The sequence below is a fragment of the Oncorhynchus clarkii genome, chromosome 29, assembly GCF_045791955.1.
Source record: "Oncorhynchus clarkii lewisi isolate Uvic-CL-2024 chromosome 29, UVic_Ocla_1.0, whole genome shotgun sequence".
In the NCBI taxonomy this organism is placed as follows: Eukaryota; Metazoa; Chordata; class Actinopteri; order Salmoniformes; family Salmonidae; genus Oncorhynchus; species Oncorhynchus clarkii.
In genome coordinates this window covers 45,053,617-45,078,176 of record NC_092175.1, presented here as the reverse complement: position 1 = coordinate 45,078,176, position 24,560 = coordinate 45,053,617, and the positions used below count along the sequence as shown (strand labels likewise).

The 24,560-nt window shown below is 49.3% G+C and overlaps 1 protein-coding gene across 1 annotated transcript in view; it reads right to left on the bottom strand.

Moving 5' to 3' along the window:
* The window catches only part of LOC139388709 (glucan (1,4-alpha-), branching enzyme 1a), a 193,009-nt gene that overhangs the window by 58,023 nt on the left and 110,426 nt on the right, over positions 1-24,560 (bottom strand). The window contains exons 11-12 of the mRNA XM_071135561.1: positions 22,328-22,438; positions 20,342-20,513 (exon numbers count right to left, since the gene is read on the bottom strand). Of these exons, the coding sequence (XP_070991662.1) occupies positions 20,342-20,513; positions 22,328-22,438 (283 nt within the window). The remainder of the gene's footprint in view (positions 1-20,341; positions 20,514-22,327; positions 22,439-24,560) is intronic.

Below are 24,560 nucleotides of genomic sequence, written 5' to 3'. Positions count from 1 at the left end.
GCAGAGCATTAGGGAGGAGTGGAATCACACAGAGGAGAGAAGAAGAGGCAGAGCATTAGGGAGGAGTGGAATCACACAGAGGAGAGGAGAAGAGAATACCAGGCAGAGCATTAGGGAGGAGTGGAATCACACAGAGGAGAGAAGAAGAGGCAGAGCATTAGGGAGGAGTGGAGTCACACAGAGGAGAGAAGAAGAGAATACCAGGCAGAGCATTAGGGAGGAGTGGAATCACACAGAGGAGAGAAGAAGAGGCAGAGCATTAGGGAGGAGTGGAATCACACAGAGGAGAGAAGAAGAGGCAGAGCATTAGGGAGGAGTGGAATCACACAGAGGAGAGAAGAAGAGGCAGAGCATTAGGGAGGAGTGGAATCACACAGAGGAGAGAAGAAGAGGCAGAGCATTAGGGAGGAGTGGAATCACAAAGAGGAGAGAAGAAGAGAATACCAGGCAGAGCATTAGGGAGGAGTGGAATCACACAGAGGAGAGAAGAAGAGGCAGAGCATTAGGGAGGAGTGGAATCACACAGAGGAGAGAAGAAGAGGCAGAGCATTAGGGAGGAGTGGAATCACACAGAGGAGAGAAGAAGAGGCAGAGCATTAGGGAGGAGTGGAATCACACAGAGGAGAGAAGAAGAGGCAGAGCATTAGGGAGGAGTGGAATCACAAAGAGGAGAGAAGAAGAGAATACCAGGCAGAGCATTAGGGAGGAGTGGAATCACACAGAGGAGAGAAGAAGAGGCAGAGCATTAGGGAGGAGTGGAATCACACAGAGGAGAGAAGAAGAGGCAGAGCATTAGGGAGGAGTGGAATCACACAGAGGAGAGAAGAAGAGGCAGAGCATTAGGGAGGAGTGGAATCACACAGAGGAGAGAAGAAGAGGCAGAGCATTAGGGAGGAGTGGAATCACACAGAGGAGAGAAGAAGAGGCAGAGCATTAGGGAGGAGTGGAATCACACAGAGGAGAGAAGAAGAGGCAGAGCATTAGGGAGGAGTGGAATCACAAAGAGGAGAGAAGAAGAGAATACCAGGCAGAGCATTAGGGAGGAGAGGAATCACAAAGAGGAGAGAAGAGGAGGCAGAGCATTAGGGAGGAGTGGAATCACACAGAGGAGAGAAGAAGAGGCAGAGCATTAGGGAGGAGTGGAATCACAAAGAGGAGAGAAGAAGAGAATACCAGGCAGAGCATTAGGGAGGAGTGGAATCACAAAGAGGAGAGAAGAAGAGGCAGAGCATTAGGCAGGAGTGGAATCACAAAGAGGAGAAGAAGAGAATACAGGGCAGAGCATTAGGGAGGAGTGGAATCACACAGAGGAGAGAAGAAGAGGCAGAGCATTAGGGAGGAGTGGAATCACACAGAGGAGAGAAGAAGAGAATACCAGGCAGAGCATTAGGGAGGAGTGGAATCACACAGAGGAGAGAAGAAGAGGCAGAGCATTAGGGAGGAGTGGAATCACAAAGAGGAGAGAAAAAGAGAATACCAGCCAGAGCATTAGGGAGGAGTGGAATCACAAAGAGGAGAGAAGAAGATAATACCAGGCAGAGCATTAGGGAGGAGTGGAATCACAAAGAGGAGAGAAGAAGAGGCAGAGAATTAGGGAGGAGTGGAATCACACAGAGGAGAGAAGAAGAGGCAGAGCATTAGGGAGGAGTGGAATCACACAGAGGAGAGAAGAAGAGAATACCAGGCAGAGCATTAGGGAGGAGTGGAATCACACAGAGGAGAGAAGAAGAGGCAGAGCATTAGGGAGGAGTGGAATCACAAAGAGGAGAGAAGAAGAGGCAGAGCATTAGGGAGGAGTGGAATCACAAAGAGGAGAGAAGAAGAGAATACCAGGCAGAGCATTAGGGAGGAGTGGAATCACACAGAGGAGAGAAGAAGAGAATACCAGGCAGAGCATTAGGGGGAAGTGGAATCACACAGAGGAGAGAAGAAGAGGCAGAGCATTAGGGAGGAGTGGAATCACACAGAGGAGAGAAGAAGAGGCAGAGCATTAGGGAGGAGTGGAATCACAAAGAGGAGAGAAGAAGAGGCAGAGCATTAGGGAGGAGTGGAATCACACAGAGGAGAGAAGAAGAGGCAGAGCATTAGGGAGGAGTGGAATCACACAGAGGAGAGAAGAAGAGGCAGAGCATTAGGGAGGAGTGGAATCACACAGAGGAGAGAAGAAGAGGCAGAGCATTAGGGAGGAGTGGAATCACAAAGAGGAGAGAAGAAGATAATACCAGGCAGAGCATTAGGGAGGAGTGGAATCACAAAGAGGAGAGAAGAAGAGGCAGAGAATTAGGGATGAGTGGAATCACACAGAGGAGAGAAGAAGAGGCAGAGCATTAGGGAGGAGTGGAATCACACAGAGGAGAGAAGAAGAGAATACCAGGCAGAGCATTAGGGAGGAGTGGAATCACACAGAGGAGAGAAGAAGAGGCAGAGCATTAGGGAGGAGTGGAATCACAAAGAGGAGAGAAGAAGAGGCAGAGCATTAGGGAGGAGTGGAATCACAAAGAGGAGAGAAGAAGAGAATACCAGGCAGAGCATTAGGGAGGAGTGGAATCACAAAGAGGAGAGAAGAAGAGAATACCAGGCAGAGCATTAGGGGGAAGTGGAATCACACAGAGGAGAGAAGAAGAGGCAGAGCATTAGGGAGGAGTGGAATCACACAGAGGAGAGAAGAAGAGGCAGAGCATTAGGGAGGAGTGGAATCACAAAGAGGAGAGAAGAAGAGGTAGAGCATTAGGGAGGAGTGGAATCACACAGAGGAGAGAAGAAGAGGCAGAGCATTAGGGAGGAGTGGAATCACACAGAGGAGAGAAGAAGAGAATACCAGGCAGAGCATTAGGGAGGAGTGGAATCACAAAGAGGAGAGAAGAAGAGGCAGAGCATTAGAGAGGAGTGGAATCACACAGAGGAGAGAAGAAGAGGCAGAGCATTAGGGAGGAGTGGAATCACACAGAGGAGAGAAGAAGAGGCAGAGCATTAGGGAGGAGTGGAATCACACAGAGGAGAGAAGAAGAGGCAGAGCATTAGGGAGGAGTGGAATCACAAAGAGGAGAGAAGAGGAGGCAGAGCATTAGGGAGGAGTGGAATCACAAAGAGGAGAGAAGAAGAGAATACCAGGCAGAGCATTAGGGAGGAGTGGAATCACACAGAGGAGAGAAGAAGAGGCAGAGCATTAGGGAGGAGAGGAATCACAAAGAGGAGAGAAGAGGAGGCAGAGCATTAGGGAGGAGTGGAATCACACAGAGGAGAGAAGAAGAGGCAGAGCATTAGGGAGGAGTGGAATCACAAAGAGGAGAGAAGAAGAGAATACCAGGCAGAGCATTAGGGAGGAGTGGAATCACAAAGAGGAGAGAAGAAGAGGCAGAGCATTAGGGAGGAGTGGAATCACACAGAGGAGAGAAGAAGAGGCAGAGCATTAGGGAGGAGTGGAATCACAAAGAGGAGAGAAGAAGAGAATACCAGACAGAGCATTAGGGAGGAGTGGAATCACACAGAGGAGAGAAGAAGAGGCAGAGCATTAGGGAGGAGTGGAATCACACAGAGGAGAGAAGAAGAGGCAGAGCATTAGGGAGGAGTGGAATCACAAAGAGGAGAGAAGAAGAGAATACCAGGCAGAGCATTAGGGAGGAGTGGAATCACACAGAGGAGAGAAGAAGAGGCAGAGCATTAGGGAGGAGTGGAATCACAAAGAGGAGAGAAGAAGAGGCAGAGCATTAGGGAGGAGTGGAATCACAAAGAGGAGAGAAGAAGAGGCAGAGCATTAGGGAGGAGTGGAATCACACAGAGGAGAGAAGAAGAGGCAGAGCATTAGGGAGGAGTGGAATCACAAAGAGGAGAGAAGAAGAGAATACCAGGCAGAGCATTAGGGAGGAGTGGAATCACACAGAGGAGAGAAGAAGAGGCAGAGCATTAGGGAGGAGTGGAATCACACAGAGGAGAGAAGAAGAGAATACCAGGCAGAGCATTAGGGAGGAGTGGAATCACACAGAGGAGAGAAGAAGAGGCAGAGCATTAGGGAGGAGTGGAATCACACAGAGGAGAGAAGAAGAGGCAGAGCATTAGGGAGGAGTGGAATCACACAGAGGAGAGGAGAAGAGAATACCAGGCAGAGCATTAGGGAGGAGTGGAATCACACAGAGGAGAGAAGAAGAGGCAGAGCATTAGGGAGGAGTGGAGTCACACAGAGGAGAGAAGAAGAGAATACCAGGCAGAGCATTAGGGAGGAGTGGAATCACACAGAGGAGAGAAGAAGAGGCAGAGCATTAGGGAGGAGTGGAATCACACAGAGGAGAGAAGAAGAGGCAGAGCATTAGGGAGGAGTGGAATCACACAGAGGAGAGAAGAAGAGGCAGAGCATTAGGGAGGAGTGGAATCACACAGAGGAGAGAAGAAGAGGCAGAGCATTAGGGAGGAGTGGAATCACAAAGAGGAGAGAAGAAGAGAATACCAGGCAGAGCATTAGGGAGGAGTGGAATCACACAGAGGAGAGAAGAAGAGGCAGAGCATTAGGGAGGAGTGGAATCACACAGAGGAGAGAAGAAGAGGCAGAGCATTAGGGAGGAGTGGAATCACACAGAGGAGAGAAGAAGAGGCAGAGCATTAGGGAGGAGTGGAATCACACAGAGGAGAGAAGAAGAGGCAGAGCATTAGGGAGGAGTGGAATCACAAAGAGGAGAGAAGAAGAGAATACCAGGCAGAGCATTAGGGAGGAGTGGAATCACACAGAGGAGAGAAGAAGAGGCAGAGCATTAGGGAGGAGTGGAATCACACAGAGGAGAGAAGAAGAGGCAGAGCATTAGGGAGGAGTGGAATCACACAGAGGAGAGAAGAAGAGGCAGAGCATTAGGGAGGAGTGGAATCACACAGAGGAGAGAAGAAGAGGCAGAGCATTAGGGAGGAGTGGAATCACACAGAGGAGAGAAGAAGAGGCAGAGCATTAGGGAGGAGTGGAATCACACAGAGGAGAGAAGAAGAGGCAGAGCATTAGGGAGGAGTGGAATCACAAAGAGGAGAGAAGAAGAGAATACCAGGCAGAGCATTAGGGAGGAGAGGAATCACAAAGAGGAGAGAAGAGGAGGCAGAGCATTAGGGAGGAGTGGAATCACACAGAGGAGAGAAGAAGAGGCAGAGCATTAGGGAGGAGTGGAATCACAAAGAGGAGAGAAGAAGAGAATACCAGGCAGAGCATTAGGGAGGAGTGGAATCACAAAGAGGAGAGAAGAAGAGGCAGAGCATTAGGCAGGAGTGGAATCACAAAGAGGAGAGAAGAAGAGAATACAGGGCAGAGCATTAGGGAGGAGTGGAATCACACAGAGGAGAGAAGAAGAGGCAGAGCATTAGGGAGGAGTGGAATCACACAGAGGAGAGAAGAAGAGAATACCAGGCAGAGCATTAGGGAGGAGTGGAATCACACAGAGGAGAGAAGAAGAGGCAGAGCATTAGGGAGGAGTGGAATCACAAAGAGGAGAGAAAAAGAGAATACCAGCCAGAGCATTAGGGAGGAGTGGAATCACAAAGAGGAGAGAAGAAGATAATACCAGGCAGAGCATTAGGGAGGAGTGGAATCACAAAGAGGAGAGAAGAAGAGGCAGAGAATTAGGGAGGAGTGGAATCACACAGAGGAGAGAAGAAGAGGCAGAGCATTAGGGAGGAGTGGAATCACACAGAGGAGAGAAGAAGAGAATACCAGGCAGAGCATTAGGGAGGAGTGGAATCACACAGAGGAGAGAAGAAGAGGCAGAGCATTAGGGAGGAGTGGAATCACAAAGAGGAGAGAAGAAGAGGCAGAGCATTAGGGAGGAGTGGAATCACAAAGAGGAGAGAAGAAGAGAATACCAGGCAGAGCATTAGGGAGGAGTGGAATCACACAGAGGAGAGAAGAAGAGAATACCAGGCAGAGCATTAGGGGGAAGTGGAATCACACAGAGGAGAGAAGAAGAGGCAGAGCATTAGGGAGGAGTGGAATCACACAGAGGAGAGAAGAAGAGGCAGAGCATTAGGGAGGAGTGGAATCACAAAGAGGAGAGAAGAAGAGGCAGAGCATTAGGGAGGAGTGGAATCACACAGAGGAGAGAAGAAGAGGCAGAGCATTAGGGAGGAGTGGAATCACACAGAGGAGAGAAGAAGAGAATACCAGGCAGAGCATTAGGGAGGAGTGGAATCACAAAGAGGAGAGAAGAAGAGGCAGAGCATTAGAGAGGAGTGGAATCACACAGAGGAGAGAAGAAGAGGCAGAGCATTAGGGAGGAGTGGAATCACAAAGAGGAGAGAAGAAGAGGCAGAGCATTAGAGAGGAGTGGAATCACACAGAGGAGAGAAGAAGAGAATACAGGGCAGAGCATTAGGGAGGAGTGGAATCACACAGAGGAGAGAAGAAGAGGCAGAGCATTAGGGAGGAGTGGAATCACAAAGAGGAGAGAAGAAGATAATACCAGGCAGAGCATTAGGGAGGAGTGGAATCACAAAGAGGAGAGAAGAAGAGGCAGATCATTAGGGAGGAGAGGAATCACACAGAGGAGAGAAGAAGAGAATACCAGACAGAGCATTAGGGAGGAGTGGAATCACACAGAGGAGAGAAGAAGAGGCAGAGCATTAGGGAGGAGTGGAATCACAAAGAGGAGAGAAGAAGAGGCAGAGCATTAGGGAGGAGTGGAATCACAAAGAGGAGAGAAGAAGAGAATACCAGGCAGAGCATTAGGGAGGAGTGGAATCACACAGAGGAGAGAAGAAGAGGCAGAGCATTAGGGAGGAGTGGAATCACAAAGAGGAGAGAAGAAGAGGCAGAGCATTAGGGAGGAGTGGAATCACAAAGAGGAGAGAAGAAGAGGCAGAGCATTAGGGAGGAGTGGAATCACACAGAGGAGAGAAGAAGAGGCAGAGCATTAGGGAGGAGTGGAATCACACAGAGGAGAGAAGAAGAGAATACCAGGCAGAGCATTACGGAGGAGTGGAATCACAAAGAGGAGAGAAGAAGAGGCAGAGCATTAGGGAGGAGTGGAATCACACAGAGGAGAGAAGAAGAGGCAGAGCATTAGGGAGGAGTGGAATCACAAAGAGGAGAGAAGAAGAGAATACCAGGCAGAGCATTAGGGAGGAGTGGAATCACACAGAGGAGAGAAGAAGAGGCAGAGCATTAGGGAGGAGTGGAATCACACAGGAGAGAAGAAGAGGCAGAGCACTAGGGAGGAGTGGAATCACACAGAGGAGAGAAGAAGAGGCAGAGCATTAGGGAGGAGTGGAATCACAAAGAGGAGAGAAGAAGAGGCAGAGCATTAGGGAGGAGTGGAATCACACAGAGGAGAGAAGAAGAGAATACCAGGCAGAGCATTAGGGAGGAGTGAAATCACACAGAGGAGAGAAGAAGAGGCAGAGCATTAGGGAGGAGTGGAATCACAAAGAGGAGAGAAGAAGAGGCAGAGCATTAGGGAGGAGTGGAATCACAAAGAGGAGAGAAGAAGAGGCAGAGCATTAGGGAGGAGTGGAATCACAAAGAGGAGAGAAGAGGCAGAGCATTAGGGAGGAGTGGAATCACACAGAGGAGAGAAGAAGAGAATACCAGGCAGAGCATTAGGGAGGAGAGGAATCACACAGCTTGGTCTTGATCTTACTTAGTGAGGATAAATCAGCTGGTCGTATTCTAGACTGAAGAGGTCTTATCATTCAGACAGGTGAAGACACGATCACACAGTTATGTTTCCATTAACCTGTCCACCTGTACGACCACGACGTCCCCTGTTCACCCATGACTGCTTGGCCACGCAACTCAAAATCAGAAAGTTTGCTGACGACCAACAATGATGAGACAGCCTACTGGGAGGTGAGCGCCCTGGCAGAGTGGTACCAGCCCTCTCCATCAACGTGAACAAAACGAAGGAGCTGATCGTGGACTATAGGAGACAGCACAGAGAGCACCCCCCCCACGGACTACAGAATGTATTCACACCCCTTGACGTTTGTTGTGTTCCAGCCTGTATTTAAAGTGCATTTTGTGTTACTGGCCAATACACAATACCCCATTGCATCTTTTTCTAGTTAAAAAAAAGAAAATAATTTATATCAAATTAAAAGCTAAATTTTCTCAAGTCAATAAATATTCAACCCCTTTGTTAAGACAAGTCAATAATACTCAATAAGTTGAGTAAAAATGCGTAAAAGTGCGTAACAAGTCACATAATAAGTTGCATGAACTCTCTGTGTACAAAAATACTGTTTAGACCCTTCTATGGAAAGATGAAACTCTCAGGAACACGTGTTTTACTCTTCGACCCCCACGAGAGTCTTGGGACTCGTCTGAAATCAGATCGAACCGATCTGCCGACTTCTGTCTGTAGAATTAAAAATCTAAAAATCTCTAAAACTGAAAATGAAACAGTTAAAATGATCCATGACCTTCTCAAATCAATTCCACATGCTGCAACGTAGCCAGGGATGGGTCTGTAAACGGTGGGTGGAGGTTTAATCGGAGGTTTGAGTCAATGCTATTGGCTCGGTGGTTCCTGAGAGAAGTCAATGGAGAGAAACTCTGTGACTCCCACACTGCTGTGTGCGCGTGAGGGAGTGAGTGAGAGATGGGAAGAGAGAGAGAGAGAGAGAGAGAGAGAGAGAGAGAGACAGACAGGGGGGAGAGAGAGAGACAGACGGGGGAGAGAGAGAGAGAGAGACAGACGGGGGGAGAGAGAGAGAGAGAGAGAGAGACAGACGGGGGAGAGAGAGAGAGACAGACGGGGGAGAGAGAGAGAGACAGACGGGGGGAGAGAGAGAGAGACAGACGGGGGGAGAGAGAGAGAGACAGACGGGGGAGAGAGAGAGAGACAGACGGGGGAGAGAGAGAGAGACAGACGGGGGAGAGAGAGAGACAGACGGGGGGAGAGAGAGAGAGAGAGAGAGAGACAGACGGGGGAGAGAGAGAGAGACAGACGGGGGGAGAGAGAGAGAGAGAGAGAGACAGACGGGGGAGAGAGAGAGAGACAGACGGGGGAGAGAGACAGACGGGGGAGAGAGAGAGACAGACGGGGGGAGAGAGAGAGACAGACGGGGGAGAGAGAGAGAGAGAGACAGACGGGGGGAGAGAGAGAGACAGACGGGGGAGAGAGAGAGAGACAGACGGGGGAGAGAGAGAGAGACAGACGGGGGGAGAGAGAGAGAGACAGACGGGGGAGAGAGAGAGAGACAGACGGGGGGAGAGAGAGAGAGACAGACGGGGGAGAGAGAGAGAGACAGACGGGGGAGAGAGAGAGAGACAGACGGGGGAGAGAGAGAGAGACAGACGGGGGAGAGAGAGAGAGACAGACGGGGGAGAGAGAGAGACAGACGGGGGGAGAGAGAGAGAGAGAGAGAGACAGACGGGGGAGAGAGAGAGAGACAGACGGGGGGAGAGAGAGAGAGAGAGAGAGACAGACGGGGGAGAGAGAGAGAGACAGACGGGGGAGAGAGAGAGCGACAGACGGGGGAGAGAGAGAGACGGGGGAGAGAGAGAGACAGACGGGGGAGAGAGACAGACGGGGGAGAGAGAGAGACAGACGGGGGGAGAGAGAGAGACAGACGGGGGAGAGAGAGAGAGAGAGACGGGGGGAGAGAGAGACAGACGGGAGAGAGAGAGAGAGACCGACGGGGGGAGAGAGAGAGAGACAGACGGGGGGAGAGAGAGAGAGACAGACGGGGGAGAGAGAGAGACAGACGGGGGAGAGAGAGAGACAGACGGGGAGAGAGAGAGAGAGACAGACGGGGGGAGAGAGAGAGAGACAGACGGGGGGAGAGAGAGAGAGACAGAAGGGGGGAGAGAGAGAGAGACAGACGGGGGAGAGAGAGAGACAGACGGGGGAGAGAGAGAGACAGACGGGGGAGAGAGAGAGACAGACGGGGGAGAGAGAGAGACAGACGGGGGGAGAGAGAGAGAGAGACAGACGGGGGAGAGAGAGAGAGAGAGACAGACGGGGGGAGAGAGAGAGAGAGAGAGACAGACGGGGGAGAGAGAGAGAGACAGACGGGGGAGAGAGAGAGAGCGACAGACGGAGAGAGAGAGAGACGGGGGGAGAGAGAGACAGACGGGGGAGAGAGACAGACGGGGGGAGAGAGAGAGACAGACGGGGGAGAGAGAGAGAGAGAGACAGACGGGGGGAGAGAGAGAGAGAGAGAGACAGACGGGGGAGAGAGAGAGAGACAGACGGGGGGAGAGAGAGAGCGACAGACGGAGAGAGAGAGAGAGAGCGACAGACGGGGAGAGAGAGAGAGACAGACGGGGGAGAGAGAGAGAGAGAGAGAGAGAGACAGACGGGGAGAGAGCGACAGACGGGGAGAGAGAGACAGACGGGGGAGAGAGAGAGAGACAGACGGGGGAGAGAGAGAGAGAGAGAGAGACAGACGGGGGAGAGAGAGAGAGAGAGACAGACGGGGGAGACAGAGAGAGAGACAGACGGGGGAGAGAGAGAGAGAGAGAGAGACAGACGGGGGAGAGAGAGACAGACGGGGGAGAGAGAGAGAGACAGACCGGGGAGAGAGAGAGAGAGCTGGATGTCTGGCTGATGTGTATAGCAGTGGCCTTGGATATAATGACATCAGGTCTCCACTGTGTTTACATAAGGGTCTGTACAGACAGTGGCAAATTCAATTTACAAGTACTTTTTCAAGCGCTAATATTTATTTTCAAGGATCATCAATTTGTAATAGTTTCCTTACAAATTGTGGAGGCAGGTAGCCTAGTGGTCAGAGCGTTGGGCCAGTAACCAGCAGGTAGCCTAGTGGTCAGAGTGTTGGGCCAGTAACCAGCAGGTAGCCTAGTGGTCAGAGTGTTGGGCCAGTAACCAGCAGGTAGCCTAGTGGTTAGAGTGTTGGACTAGTAACCAGCAGGTAGCCTAGTGGTCAGAGTGTTGGACTAGTAACCAGTAGGTAGCCTAGTGGTCAGAGTGTTGGTCCAGTAACCAGCAGGTAGCCTAGTGGTCAGAGTGTTGGGTCAGTAACCAGCAGGTAGCCTAGTGGTCAGAGTGTTGGGCCAGTAACCAGCAGGTAGCCTAGTGGTCAGAGTGTTGGGCCAGTAACCAGCAGGTAGCCTAGTGGTTAGAGTGTTGTTCCAGTAACCAGCAGGTAGCCTAGTGGTCAGAGTGTTGGGCCAGTTAGCAGCAGGTAGACTAGTGGTTAGAGTGTTGGGACAGTAACCAGCAGGTAGACTAGTGGTCAGAGTGTTGGGCCAGTAACCAGCAGGTAGACTAGTGGTCAGAGTGTTGGGCCAGTAACCAGCAGGTAGACTAGTGGCTAGAGCGTTGGTCCAGTAACCAGCAGGTAGCCTAGTGGTTAGAGTGTTGGGCCAGTAACCAGCAGGTAGCCTAGTGGTCAGAGTGTTGGGCCAGTAACCAGCAGGTAGACTAGTGGTTAGAGTGTTGGGCCAGTAACCAGCAGGTAGACTAGTGGTCAGAGTGTTGGGCCAGTAACCAGCAGGTAGACTAGTGGTTAGAGCGTTGGTCCAGTAACCAGCAGGTAGACTAGTGGTCAGAGTGTTGGGCCAGTAACCAGCAGGTAGACTAGTGGTTAGAGCGTTGGGCCAGTAACCAGCAGGTAGACTAGTGGTTAGAGCGTTGGTCCAGTAACCAGCAGGTAGCCTAGTGGTCAGAGTGTTGGGCCAGTAACCAGCAGGTAGACTAGTGGTTAGAGTGTTGGGCCAGTAACCAGCAGGTAGACTAGTGGTTAGAGTGTTGGGCCAGTAACCAGCAGGTAGCCTAGTGGTCAGAGCGTTGGTCCAGTAACCAGCAGATAGACTAGTGGTTAGAGTGTTGGGCCAGTAACCAGTAGGTAGCCTAGTGGTCAGAGCGTTGGTCCAGTAACCAGCAGGTAGCCTAGTGGTCAGAGCGTTTGTCCAGTAACCAGCAGGTAGCCTAGTGGTCAGAGCGTTGGTCCAGTAACCAGCAGGTAGCCTAGTGGTCAGAGCGTTGGTCCAGTAACCAGCAGGTAGCCTAGTGGTTAGAGTGTTGGTCCAGTAACCAGCAGGTAGCCTAGTGGTTAGAGAGTTGGTCCAGTAACCAGCAGGTAGCCTAGTGGTTAGAGCGTTGGTCCAGTAACCAGCATGTAGCCTAGTGGTTAGAGTGTTGGTCCAGTAACCAGCAGGTAGCCTAGTGGTTAGAGCGTTGGGCCAGTAACCAGCAGGTAGCCTAGTGGTCAGAGCGTTGGGCCAGTAACCAGCAGGTAGCCTAGTGGTTAGAGTGTTGGACTAGTAACCAGCAGGTAGCCTAGTGGTTAGAGTGGAGGGGAGGCAGGCAGCCTAGTGGTCAGAGTGGAGGGGAGGCAGGCAGCCTAGTGGTCAGAGTGGAGGGGAGGCAGGCAGCCTAGTGGTCAGAGCGTTGGGCCAGTAACTTAAAGGTTGCTAGATCGAATCCCCCGAGCTGACAAGGTAAAAATCTGTTGTTCTGCCCCCTGAACAAGGCAGTTAACCCACTGTTCCCCGGTAGGCCGTCATTGTAAATAAGAATTTGTTCTTAACTGACTTGACTAGTTATATAAAGATAATAAAATATGATGCAATTGTTTCTAGTTGCCAGCAGATGGCAGTATATTCCCTAAAAAAAAATCACTACAACCTTAATTACAAAGTTAAACTCAATAATAAGTTGTTTCACTAGTTCTTTACTACATATACATGAATGGTAACTTTAGTCAGTACCGATGTTTTCATTTGAGTAGTGAGGAGCAGAGTTTTGGGACAACACACCTACCTGGTGAACACACACCATTTCCTAGTCACATGACTACACAAATCCAGCTTAATGACTGTTTTTAATTGGGCATTAGAAAATCGACTACTTATTAATAGCTCCGAAAAAGAATCTTGCTTCCAACTGGCAGCTTTAGTTAGTGTCGCCTGCCACCAGAACGGCAGGAGCTGCTGACTTATAAAGCAGAATATCACAGTGAATGAGGTGATTGACAAAACATCTCTGGAAGTTGTTGTAGAGAAAATGTCATAATGTAGACCCGGTGTCTGTCCTCCTTCATAATGTAGACCCGGTGTCTGTCCTCCTTCATAATGTAGACCCGGTGTCTGTCCTCCTTCATAATGTAGACCCGGTGTCTGTCCTCCTTCATAATGTAGACCTGGTGTCTGTCATCCTTCATAATGTAGACCCGGTGTCTGTCCTCCTTCATAATGTAGACCCGGTGTCTGTCCTCCTTCATAATGTAGACCCGGTGTCTGTCCTCCTTCATAATGTAGACCCGGTGTCTGTCCTCCTTCATAATGTAGACCCGGTGTCTGTCATCCTTCCTAATGTAGACCTGGTGTCTGTCCTCCTTCATAATGTAGACCTGGTGTCTGTTCCTCCTTCATAATGTAGACCTGGTGTCTGTCCTCCTTCATAATGTAGACCTGGTGTCTGTTCCTCCTTCATAAGGTAGACCTGGTGTCTGTCCTCCTTCATAATGTAGACCTGGTGTCTGTCCTCCTTCATAATGTAGACCTGGTGTCTGTTCCTCCTTCATAATGTAGACCTGGTGTCTGTCCTCCTTCATAATGTAGACCTGGTGTCTGTCCTCCTTCATAATGTAGACCTGGTGTCTGTCCTCCTTCATAATGTAGACCTGGTGTCTGTCCCCTTCATAATGTAGACCTGGTGTCTGTCCCCCTTCATAATGTAGACCTGGTGTCTGTCCCCTTCATAATGTAGACCTGGTGTCTGTCCTCCTTCATAATGTAGACCTGGTGTCTGTCCTCCTTCATAATGTAGACCTGGTGTCTGTTCCTCCTTCATAATGTAGACCTAGTGTCAGTTCCTCCTTCATAATGTAGACCTGGTGTCAGTTCCTCCTTCATAATGTAGACCTGGTGTCTGTCCCCTTCATAATGTAGACCTGGTGTCTGTCCTCCTTCATAATGTAGACCTGGTGTCTGTCCTCCTTCATAATGTAGACCTGGTGTCTGTCCCCCTTCATAATGTAGACCTGGTGTCTGTCCCCTTCATAATGGAGACCTGGTGTCTGTCCCCCTTCATAATGTAGACCTGGTGTCTGTCCTCCTTCATAATGTAGACCTGGTGTCTGTCCTCCTTCATAATGTAGACCTGGTGTCAGTTCCTCCTTCATAATGTAGACCTGGAGTCTGTCCCCTTCATAATGTAGACCTGGTGTCCGTACCCCCTTCATAATGTAGACCTGGTGTCTGTCCCCTTCATAATGTAGACCTGGTGTCTGTCCTCCTTCATAATGTAGACCTGGTGTCTGTCCTCTTCATAATGTAGACCTGGTGTCTGTCCTCCTTCATAATGTAGACCTGGTGTCTCTCCCCCTTTATAATGTAGACCTGGTGTCTGTTCCTCCTTCATAATGTAGACCTGGTGTCTGTCCCCCTTCATAATGTAGACCTGGTGTCTGTCCCCTTCATAATGTAGACCTGGTGTCTGCCCCCCTTCATAATGTAGACCTGGTGTCTGTCCTCCTTCATAATGTAGACCTGGTGTCTGTCCTCCTTCATAATGTAGACCTGGTGTCAGTTCCTCCTTCATAATGTAGACCTGGTGTCTGTCCCCTTCATAATGTAGACCTGGTGTCCGTCCCCCTTCATAATGTAGACCTGGTGTCTGTCCCCTTCATAATGTAGACCTGGTGTCTGTCCTCCTTCATAATGTAGACCTGGTGTCTGTCCTCTTCATAATGTAGACCTGGTGTCTGTCCTCCTTCATAATGTAGACCTGGTGTATCTCCCCGTTCATAATGTAGACCTGGTGTCTGTCCCCCTTCATAATGTAGACCTGGTGTCTGTCCCCCTTCATAATGTAGACCTGGTGTCTGTCCTCCTTCATAATGTAGACCTGGTGTCTGTCCTCCTTCATAATGTAGACCTGGTGTCAGTTCCTCCTTCATAATGTAGACCTGGTGTCTGTCCCCTTCATAATGTAGACCTGGTGTCCGTCCCCCTTCATAATGTAGACCTGGTGTCTGTCCCCTTCATAATGTAGACCTGGTGTCTGTCCTCTTCATAATGTAGACCTGGTGTCTGTCCTCCTTCATAATGTAGACCTGGTGTCTCTCCCCCTTCATAATGTAGACATGGTGTCTGTTCCTCCTTCATAATGTAGACCTGGTGTCTGTCCCCTTCATAATGTAGACCTGGTGTCTGTCCCCTTCATAATGTAGACCTGGTGTCTGTCCTCCTTCATAATGTAGACCTGGTGTCTCTCCCCCTTCATAATGTAGACCTGGTGTCTGTTCCTCCTTCATAATGTAGACCTGGTGTCTGTCCCCTTCATAATGTAGACCTGGTGTCCGTCCCCCTTCATAATGTAGACCTGGTGTCTGTTCCTCCTTCATAATGTAGACCTGGTGTCTGTCCCCTTTATAATGTAGACCTGGTGTCTGTCCCCTTCATAATGTAGACCTGGTGTCTGTCCCCTTCATAATGTAGACCTGGTGTCTGTCCCCTTCATAATGTAGACCTGGTGTCTGTCCCCTTCATAATGTAGACCTGGTGTCCGTCCCCCTTCATAATGTAGACCTGGTGTCTGTTCCTCCTTCATAATGTAGACCTGGTGTCTGTTCCTCCTTCATAATGTAGACCTGGTGTCCGTCCCCCTTCATAATGTAGACCTGGTGTCTGTCCACTTCATAATGTAGACCTGGTGTCTGTCCCCTTCATAATGTAGACCTGGTGTCTGTCCCCTTCATAATGTAGACCTGGTGTCTGTCCTCCTTCATAATGTAGACCTGGTGTCTGTTCCTCCTTCATAATGTAGACCTGGTGTCTGTCCCCTTCATAATGTAGACCTGGTGTCCGTCCCCCTTCATAATGTAGACCTGGTGTCTGTTCCTCCTTCATAATGTAGACCTGGTGTCTGTCCCCTTCATAATGTAGACCTGGTACCAGCAGGATGTAGCGTTGTGTTCGTCCTCCTTCGTGTGGCTCTTCAGGGCCAATTCCCACATGCTCACAATGTCAAAGTGGGAAACATTTCTTACACCTGACACCGTGTGGGTTGGTTGGGTTCAGAGACACAGTGGAAAACAAGGTGAACTACACTACCAGTCAAAGTTCAGACACACCTACTCATTCCAGGGTTTTAGAACACCTACTCATTCCAGGGTTTTAGAACACCTACTCATTCCAGGGTTCTAGAACACCTACTCATTCCAGGGTTTTAGAACACCTACTCATTCCAGGGTTTTAGAACACCTACTCATTCCAGGGTTCTAGAACACCTACTCATTCCAGGGTTTTAGAACACGTACTCATTCCAGGGTTCTAGAACACCTACTCATTCCAGGGTTTTAGAACACCTACTCATTCCAGGGTTTTAGAACACCTAGTCATTCCAGGGTTTTAGAACACCTACTCATTCCAGGGTTTTAGAACACCTAGTCATTCCAGGGTTTTAGAACACCTAGTCATTCCAGGGTTCTAGAACACCTACTCATTCAAGGGTTTTAGAACACCTAGTCATTCCAGGGTTTTAGAACACCTACTCATTCCAGAGTTTTAGAACACCTACTCATTCCAGGGTTTTAGAACACCTAGTCATTCCAGGGTTCTAGAAAACCTAGTCATTCAAGGGTTTAAGACCACCTACTCATTCCAGGGTTTTAGAACACCTACTCATTCCAGGGTTTTAGAACACCTACTCATTCCAGAGTTTTAGAACACCTACTCATTCCAGGGTTTTAGAACACCTACTCATTCCAGAGTTTTAGAACACCTAGTCATTCCAGGGTTCTAGAAAACCTAGTCATTCAAGGGTTTAAGACCACCTACTCATTCCAGGGTTTTAGAACACCTAGTCATTCCAGGGTTTTAGAACACCTACTCATTCCAGGGTTTTAGAACACCTACTCATTCCAGGGTTTTAGAACACCTAGTCATTCCAGGGTTCTAGAAAACCTAGTCATTCAAGGGTTTAAGACCACCTACTCATTCCAGGGTTTTAGAACACCTACTCATTCCAGGGTTTTAGAACACCTACTCATTCCAGAGTTTTAGAACACCTACTCACTCCAGGGTTTTAGAACACCTACTCATTCCAGGGTTCTAGAACACCTACTCATTCCAGGGTTTTAGAACACCTACTCATTCCAGGGTTTAAGACCACCTACTCATTCCAGAGTTTTAGAACACCTACTCATTCCAGGGTTTTAGAACACCTACTCATTCCAGGGTTTTAGAACACCTACTCATTCCAGGGTTTTAGAACACCTACTCATTCTAGAGTTTTAGAACACCTACTCATTCCAGGGTTTTAGAACACCTACTCATTCCAGGGTTCTAGAACACCTACTCATTCCAGGGTTTTAGAACACCTACTCATTCCAGGGTTTTAGTACACCTACTCATTCCAGGGTTCTAGAACACCTACTCATTCCAGGGTTTTAGAACACCTACTCATTCCAGGGTTTTAGAACACCTAGTCATTCCAGGGTTTTAGAACACCTAGTCATTCCAGGGTTTAAGACCACCTACTCATTCCAGAGTTTTAGAACACCTACTCATTCCAGGGTTCTAGAAAACCTACTCATTCCAGGGTTCTAGAACACCTACTCATTCCAGGGTTTTTCTTTATTTGTACTATTTTCTACATTGTAGAATAATAGTGAAGACATCAAAACTATGAAATAACACATATGGAATAATGTAGTAACCAAAACAGTGTTAAACAAATCAAAATATATTTGAGATTCTTCAATTGAGAGGTGTGCCTTGTTAAAAGTTCATTTGTGAAATTTCTTTCCTTCTTAATGCGTACAAAGCATCAAATGCTATGATGCATCTGTCTCTCATGAGGACCGCCACAGGAAAGACCCAGAGTTACCTCTGCTGCAGAGGATAAGTTCATTAGAGTTACCAGCCTCAGATTGCAGCCCAAATAAATGCTTCACAGACACATCTCAACATCAACTGTTCAGAGGAGACTGTGTGAATCAGGCCTTCATGGTTGAATTGCTGCAAGGAAACCACTACTGAAGGACACCAATAAGAAGAAGAGACTTGCTTAGGCCAAGAAACACGAGTAATCTACATTAGACTGGTGGAAATCTGTCCTTTGGTCTGGAGTCCAAATTTGAGATTTTTGGTTCCAACCGGCGTGTCTTTGTGAGAAGCAGAGTAGATGAATGGATGATCTCCGCATGTGTGGTTCCCACCGTGAAGCATGGAGGAGGAGGAGATGTGATTGATTTAGAATTCAAGGCACACTTAACCAGCATGGTTACCACAGCATTCTGCAGCGATACTCCATCACATCTGGTTTGTGCTTAGTGGGACTTTAATCTGTTTTTCAACTGGACAATGACCCAACACACCTCCAGGCTGTGTAAGAACTATTTGACCAAGAAGGAGAGTGATGGAGTGCTGCATCAGATGACCTGGCCTCTACAATCCCCCGATCTCAACCCAATTGAGATGGTTTGGGATGAGTTGGACCGCAGAGTGAAGGAAAAGCAGCTGACAAGTGCTCAGCTAATGTGGGAACTCCTTCAAGACTGTTGGAAAAGCATTCCAGGTGAAGCTGGTTGAGAGAATGCTAAGAGTGTGCAAAGCTGTCATTAAAGGCTACTTTGAAGAATCTAAAATATATTTTCATTTGTTTTAACACTTTTTTGGTTACTACATGATTCCATATGTGTTATTTCAGAGTTTTGATGTTTTTACTATTATTCTACAATGTAGAAAATAGTACAAATAAAGAAAAACCCTTGAATGAGTAGGTGTGTCCAAACTTGACTGGTACTGTATATATCATTAAACACAACATGTAAACTGTTGGTCCCATGTTTCATGAGCTGAAATAAATGATCCCAGAAATGTTCCATAAAGCAGAAAAGGCAGGATTGAATTGAGATTTTTGCCATCGATGTGATGTTTGGCGAAGGCTAATCAGTCAGTTCTGTACATGCCTGGCTGAGAGGCAGTGTGGGTGGAATGAGCGAGCTCGCCTGGCAACCACAGCGAGGAGAAAAAACAACAACTCTGTAGTCCGCCTGGAAATTAATTTGCAAGACACATACATTTTTATAATATTTTTCATACTAGATCATTTCATGTTCTCCTCTCATTTCAATTCAAGTACTTTTGAATGACCAACTTGAGAAAATATCAGACTTTCAATGTATTCCAGTATTCTAATTTCAGAGTGCCAAATTCAAGTACTTTTAAGCTCCTTGTGAGAACCCTGTTAAATAGACAGTTGCATTGTATGTTGCAGTCTGGAGGACAGACAGAGTTTAAATAGACAGTTGTATATTGTAGTCTGGAGGACAGACAGAGTTTAAATAGACAGTTGTATGTTGTAGTCTGGAGGACAGACAGAGTTTAAATAGACAGTTGTATGTTGTAGTCTGGAGGACAGACAGAGTTTAAATAGACAGTTGTATGTTGTAGTCTGGAGGACAGACAGAGTTTAAATAGACAGTTGTATGTTGTAGTCTGGAGGACAGACAGAGTTTAAATAGACAGTTGTATGTTGTAGTCTGGAGGACAGACAGAGTTTAAATAGACAGTTGTATTGTATGTTGTAGTCTGGAGGACAGAGAGAGAGAAAAGTTGTGGGGTGAAGTTAATATTAATATTGTCTGACCTTAGTGAACTCTCCTCTCCTCTCCTCTCCTCTCCTCTCCTATGTAATTGTATATGATTTACCAACAAAACCGTTTTCCATTTCATAACTAACTCTTTCCTGGTCTCTGTTCTTTGCTCTCTCCTCCCCCATCTCTCCTGTGTGTGAGTGGGATGATATTGATCTTAGGGAGATGGTGGAAAACTGCAGAGGTACCGCATTGGAAAAAACAACATACCACTTTTTGAGTTGATTGCACCATTTACATCATTTGGTCTCACGATGACCTGTCTCTCATAATGGGGCGGCAGGGTAGCCTAGTGGTTAGAGCGTTGGACTAGTAACTGGAAGGTTGTAAGTTCAAATCCCCAAGCTGACAAGGAGCAAATCTGTCGTTCAAGGCAGTTAACCCACTGCCGTCATTGTAAATAAGAATTTGTTCTGAAGTTGAGGTAGCCCTCTCCCCCCCAACTCACCCATGAAGTTGAGGTAGCCCTCTCCCCCCCAACTCACCCATGAAGTTGAGGTAGCCCTCTCCCCCCCAACTCACCCATGAAGTTGAGGTAGCCCTCTCCCCAACTCACCCATGAAGTTGAGGTAGCCCTCTCCCCAACTCACCCATGAAGTTGAGGTAGCCCTCTCCCCAACTCACCCATGAAGTTGAGGTAGCCCTCTCCCCAACTCACCCATGAAGTTGAGGTAGCCCTCTTCCCCCCCCTAACTCACCCATGAAGTTGAGGTAGCCCTCTCTCCCCCCCAACTCACCCATGAAGTTGAGGTAGCCCTCTCCCCAACTCACCCATGAAGTTGAGGTAGCCCTCTCCCCAACTCACCCATGAAGTTGAGGTAGCCCTCTCCTCCCAGAGCGTGTGTGAGGAGGCGGATCATCTTATGTAGCTGGATGCCTCGGTCGATGACGGGAGTCATGGGGATCAGGGAACTCATGTTGGTGTACATCTCTTTATCCATCAGCCAGAAGGCCAGGGACTTATCACCTACCAGAGCCTGGCAACATAGAGAGATACTTTACTATCCCCTACCAGAGCCTGGCAACATGGACAGAGAGAGAGTCACCCTATAGCCGGAGTCCCTTTAGCGCCGGGGTCTAGTCGCCCTCTTTCGCCAGGGTCTAGTCCCCCTATCGCCGGGGTCTAGTCGCCCTCTTTCGCCGGGGTCTAGTCGCCCTCTTTCGCCGGGGTCTAGTCCCCCTCTCGCCGGGGTCTAGTCCCCCTCTCGCCGGGGTCTAGTCCCCCTATCGCCGGGGTCTAGTCCCCCTATCGCCGGGGTCTAGTCGCCCTATCGCCGGGGCCTAGTCGCCCTTTCGCCGGGGTCTAGTTGCCCTATCTCCGGGCCCTATCGCCGGGGTCTAGTCGCCCTATCGCCGGGGTCTAGTCGCCCTATCGCCGGGGTCTAGTCGCCCTATCTCCGGGGTCTAGTCGCCCTATCTCCGGGGTCTAGTCGCCCTCTTTCGCCGGGGTCTAGTCCCCCTATCGCCGGGGTCTAGTCCCCCTATCGCCGGGGTCTAGTCCCCCTATCGCCGGGGTCTAGTCCCCCTATCGCCGGGGTCTAGTCGCCCTCTTTCGCCGGGGTCTAGTCCCCCCTATCGCCGGGGTCTAGTCTCCTATCGCCGGGGTCTAGTCCCCCTATCGCCGGGGTCTAGTCGCCCTATCGCCGGGGTCTAGTCGCCCTATCTCCGGGGTCTAGTCGCCCTATCTCCGGGGTCTAGTCGCCCTATCTCCGGGCCCTATCTCCGGGGTCTAGTCGCCCTATCGCCGGGGTCTAGTCGCCCTATCGCCGGGGTCTAGTCCCTCTTTCGCCGGGGTCTAGTCGCCCTATCTCCGGGGTCTAGTCGCCCTATCGTCGGGGTCTAGTCCCCCTATCGCCGGGGTCTAGTCCCCCTATCTCCGGACCCTATCTCCGGGGTCTAGTCGCCCTCTTTTGCCGGGGTCTAGTCGCCCTCTTTCGCCGGGGTCTAGTCCCCCTTTCGCCAGGGTCTAGTCCCCCTATCGCCGGGGTCTAGTCACCCTATCTCCGGACCCTATCGCCGGGGTCTAGTCGCCCTATCTCCGGGGTCTAGTCGCCCTATCTCCGGGGTCTAGTCGCCCTATCTCCGGGGTCTAGTCGCCCTATCTCCGGGGTCTAGTCCCCCTTTCGCCGGGGTCTAGTCCCCCTAGCGCCGGGGTCTAGTTGCCCTATCTCCGGGCCCTATCTCCGGGGTCTAGTCGCCCTATCGCCGGGGTCTAGTCGCCCTATCTCCGGGGTCTATTCGCCCTATCTCCGGGGTCTAGTCGCCCTACCTCTGGGGTCTAGTCGCCCCATCTCCGGGGTCTAGTCGCCCTACCTCCGGGGTCTAGTCGCCCCATCTCCGGGGTCTAGTCGCCCTATCTCCGGGGTCTAGTCGCCCTATCTCCGGGGTCTAGTTGCCCTCTTTCGCCGGGGTCTAGTCCCCCTTTCGCCGGGGTCTAGTCGCCCTCTTTCGCCGGGGTCTAGTCGCCCTCTTTCGCCGGGGTCTAGTTCCCCTAGCGCCGGGGTCTAGTCCCCCTAGCGCCGGGGTATAAATAATAGTAATAACATTTAATTTGTATAGCACTTTAAAATTAAAATTAAAATAACATTTTCTTTGGCGGGACCAAAGTTTAATTGGCGGGACTCTTAACATGATGACACTGTTGGAACGTTTATTCAAATGATGCCAACTGACGTGTCTCACGCAACGGAATGGATTTTTTGTCAGTTGAATTGAAGAACATTTGAGTACACTCTCAATAGTTATCCCGGTGACCGTCAGCCCTATTGATTATATCACTAGCCAATAGTACCTGGTCGTGGCTCTCAGAATAGCCGATGCTTCCTTCGCCCTTCCTCCTATTGGTCAGCGTGTAGACGATATTCCCCATGTCCCATTCCTCATCCTTTAACTCCTTCAGTATCTACGGAGAGAGAGGGGGGAGGAGAGAGAGAGAGGGGAGAGGGGGGAGGAGAGAGGGAGAGAGGTAAACACAGAGGGGGGAGGAGAGAGAGGGGGGAGGAGAGAGGGAGGAGGAGAGAGAGGGAGGAGGAGAGAGAGGGAGGAGAGAGAGGGGGAGAGAGAGGGGGGAGAGAGAGGGGGAGGAGAGAGAGAGAGGGAGGAGAGAGAGAGGGGAGAGGGGGGAGGAGAGAGGTAGAGAGGTAAACACAGAGGGGGGAGGAGAGAGGGAGAGAGGTAGACACAGAGGGGAGGAGAGAGGGGGAGAGGGAGAGGGGGAGGAGAGAGGGAGATGGGGAGGAGAGAGAGAGAGCGAGAGAGGGGGGAGGAGAGAGAGAGGGGGGGAGGAGAGAGGGAGAGAGAGGGGGGAGGAGAGAGGGAGAGAGAGGGGTGGAGGAGAGAGGGAGAGAGGAGAGAGGGAGGAGGAGAGAGGGAGGAGGAGAGAGGGAGGGAGGGGAGAGAGAGAGAGACAGAGAGAGAGAGAGAGGGAGGGGAGAGAGTTTATATAATTTATACATTCGGGGAGACAGCCAAGTGGATTCTGGAGAGAGACATGCCTATATCCTGACTCCTCTTCTTCTTCTTCATGTCTCAGCATTTTAAAACGACATTATCTTCACATATATCTTAGACGCTTTACACTGACAGCCAATCATCAACCTTCAGCGCAAATTGCAGCCTTTAACATAGGGCTACGCATCTGAAACAGCCCACAGCTATATTTTTTAAAAGAAGCTAATGATTCGCTGTGGATAAGTCTCTCTGGTGATTTTTTAAATAGATTTCTGTACAGAAGCGGAGTAAATATATAATTTTTGGCAAATTGACTTCAAGTTCCTTTAAGCCTATTGGACGCACTGCCTATTCAAAAAAATAGGTCACAGGTTTGTGCACAAAATAATTCCAGCATCCGAACAGTGCACCTGCGAACTTTCCTTCAATTAAGCATGGCTGAAACTCTCTCATCGGAGAAAGCATCAGAATGAGCGAAACAGCGCCCCTCTGTCTTACTATACGTAGCCCATGTATTTGATGCTGTGTGGACAGAAATAGTATGACATTTCGTACTATTTTTGACCAGTCAAAAGTTTGGACACACCGACTCATTCTTTAAAAAGGAAGTTAAGTCAGTTAAGAACAAGTTCTTATTTACAATGACGGGCCTACCCCCGGCCAAACCCGGACGACACTGGGCCGATTGTGCCCCGCCCTATGGGACTCCCAATCCCAATATACAGCTTGGATTCGAACCAGGAACTGTAGAGACACCTCTGAGATGCTGCGCCACTCGGGAGCCCAAAATGGACTGTTGTCATTCAAGGGTAATTTATTTATTTGTACTATTTTCTACATTGTACAATAATAGTGAAGACATCAAAACTATGAAATAACACAAATGGAATCATGTTGTAACCCCCAAAAAAGTGTTAAACAAATCTAAATATATTTTATATTTGAGATTCTTCCACCCTTTGCCTTGATGACAGCTTTGCACACTCTTGGCATTCTCTCAACCAGCTTCATGAGGTAGTCATCTGGAATGCATTTCAATTAACAGGTGTGCCTTGTTAAAAGTACAAAGTTGTGGAATTGATTTCCTTCTTAACACGTTTGAGCCAATCAGTTGTGTTGTGACAAGGTAGGGGTGGTATACAGAAAATAGCCCTATTTGGTAAAAGACCAAGTCCATATTATGGCAAGAACAGCTCAAATAAGCAAAGAGAAATGACAGTCCATCATTACTTTAAGACATGACGGTCAGTCAATACGGAACATTTCAATAACTTTTAAAGTGTCTTTAAGTGCAGTCACAAAAACCACCAAGCGCTATGATGAAACTGGCTCTCATGAGGACCGCCACAGGAAAGGAAGACCCAGAGTTACCTCTGCTGCAGAGGTAGAGTTACCAGCCTCAGATTGCAGCCCAAATAAATGCTTCACAGAGTTCAAGTAACAAACACATCAACAACAACTGTTCAGAGGAGACTGTGTGAATCAGGCCGTCATGGTCGATTTGCTGCAGGAATCGACTACCAAAGGACACCAATAAGAAGAGACTTGGGCCAAGAAACACAAGCAATGGACAT